General features: G+C 41.6%; 1 protein-coding gene across 1 annotated transcript; it reads right to left on the bottom strand.

Moving 5' to 3' along the window:
• Window positions 1-811: 811 nt before the first annotated feature.
• Window positions 812-1,422, bottom strand: LOC149133690 (protein GVQW3-like). The gene has a single exon (XM_089358271.1). The coding sequence runs from the start codon at window positions 1,197-1,199 to the stop codon at window positions 843-845; it is 357 nt and encodes a 118-aa protein (XP_089214397.1). The 5' UTR covers window positions 1,200-1,422; the 3' UTR covers window positions 812-842.
• Window positions 1,423-1,976: the final 554 nt, after the last annotated feature.

Below are 1,976 nucleotides of genomic sequence, written 5' to 3'. Positions count from 1 at the left end.
CCGTCAAGATCAACTTTGCAGTTTATGCTTTCGAAGTCGAAAAAAATAAGTATCAGTTGAGTGCTGTGGTCGATGTACGAGGGATGTTCATTAAAGATTTCCTCTGATACACTTTCTAAGAACTGGGATAAACGAAACTTGGCATAATTATTAGTCGTTCTCCACATAGCCAGCATTAAAGGTGATACACTTCTCCCATCGCTTTATGCAGCTGTGAAGATCTCGTCTGTAGAAGTTGGGAGGTTGCATCTGGATCCAAGACTTTACCTAGGAAATAATTTCATCATCCACAAAATACTTTTCCTTCAGAAAAGACTTTATAGTTGGAAAGAGGTGGAAGTCAGATGGTGCGACGTCTGGAGAGTAAGGGGAACGAGGAAGAATTCATAGCCGCAGGAGTGTGTTTTCATCTGGGCAACATGCGCATTGTGAACTAGTGCGTTGTCTTGGAGGAGGCGGACTCCTTTGGTCATAATGCAACGCTTCTCTGCTTTGATGGCGTCCCGCAATTTCTGTAGCAGAGAAGCATAATATGCCCTGTTAATTGTGGTGCTCTTTGCCAGAAAATCCATCATCACTACTCCGTGCTGGTCCCCAAAGACTGTGAGCATCGCTTTGCCTTTTGAAGGTTGGTCACGAGCCTTCTTTGGAGGTGGTGAGTTATCATGCTTCCATTGCTTCGACTGGACTTTAGCCTCAGGATCATAGTGACGGATCCATGTTTCATCCTGTGTGACAAGTCTGCCGTAAAAGTCCTCCTAGTTTTCTTGGTACATTGCCAAAAGAGCCTGGGAACATTTGACTCGTTCCTGGTTCTGAAAAGGCGTGAGTCACCGGGGAATCTATCGTACAGACAACTTCCGCATGTGCAAATGGTCATGAATGATTTTCTCCATAGACCCTACACTTATCTTCACTTCTTGGGCTAGTTGCCGAATAGTTATGCGGCGATCCCCCAAAATGGTGGCTTCCACTTTATGGATGGTGTCGTCATCAATGGAGGAATGTGGTTGTCCGGGAATAAGAGCAGTTCCCACTGATGTCCGACCACATTTGAACTGGCGATGCAAGTGCTTAACTATGTTGTATGATGGTGCATTGCTACCATAAACTTCTTTCATCTCATCGAAAGTCTCTTTCGGTGTGCGACCTTTCAAGTATAAGAACCTGATTACTGATCTGCATTCAACTGCTTCCATTATAACACCTTAGTCCACTTCAGCAGCCGTAAAAGACAAACAAATACTAGTGGAAAGCTACAATTTATAATGTGACATGTAGAGACATGTATGATTATGCGAGTTCTGTTTTCTGCAATAACCTGAAGTAGGTCAGGGGAAATCTTTAATGAGCACTCCTCTTAATCGGCTAACTCCCTCCCCTAAACTTGCTGGCTTTGTGCTAAAAATTTGAAGCATTTGTTTAGGAGGTGGTATGTTGGGAGAATCGGTTACCGTGCCGGATAAAATGCGTAGCGGCATTTCTTTCAGCTTTATTTTCTGATTTCAAATTCTGTCAAGGTAGACATTACCTTTCATCCTTCCGAGGTCGAGAAAATAAAGTACTACTCAAGTACTGGGGTCGATGTAATCGACTTCCCCTTCCCTTCAAAACTACAAGCCTGGTGCCAAAATTACGAAGAAATATATTTTATATGCAGAGCGAACTGATAGAGCTTGTCGACCAGAATGACTGGCAATAACAGTTCTGACTTCATTTCTTTTTCAAGAAGTAAAATTGTTGTTTAGCTATCATTGGGAAAAATATACAAAATATTAAAAAAGAATGACTGTGGAAAAACTCACAGGGACTCTTGCTGCTTGAAAAGGAAACAGTAAAGTGTATGTTAGCATACTTAATGTAGTGAAGCAAGAAAATTCAATTCATTAAAATTGCGATCTTTGCGAGGATAGAAAACAATTCATTAATCTAAATGATTAATTGTGATCAAGAAAGGCAAGGAAGTTAACTCTGGA

Source organism: Octopus bimaculoides, chromosome 10 (assembly GCF_046866305.1).
Source record: "Octopus bimaculoides isolate indiv1 chromosome 10, ASM4686630v1, whole genome shotgun sequence".
NCBI lineage: Eukaryota > Metazoa > Mollusca > Cephalopoda > Octopoda > Octopodidae > Octopus > Octopus bimaculoides.
This window is presented reverse-complemented; position numbering and strand designations above follow the sequence as displayed.

What these genes read in the sequence shown, in the direction of transcription:
- LOC149133690 (XM_089358271.1), bottom strand. Translation starts at nt 1,199, where the DNA reads ATGGAAGCAGTTGAATGCAGATCAGTAATCAGGTTCTTATACTTGAAA.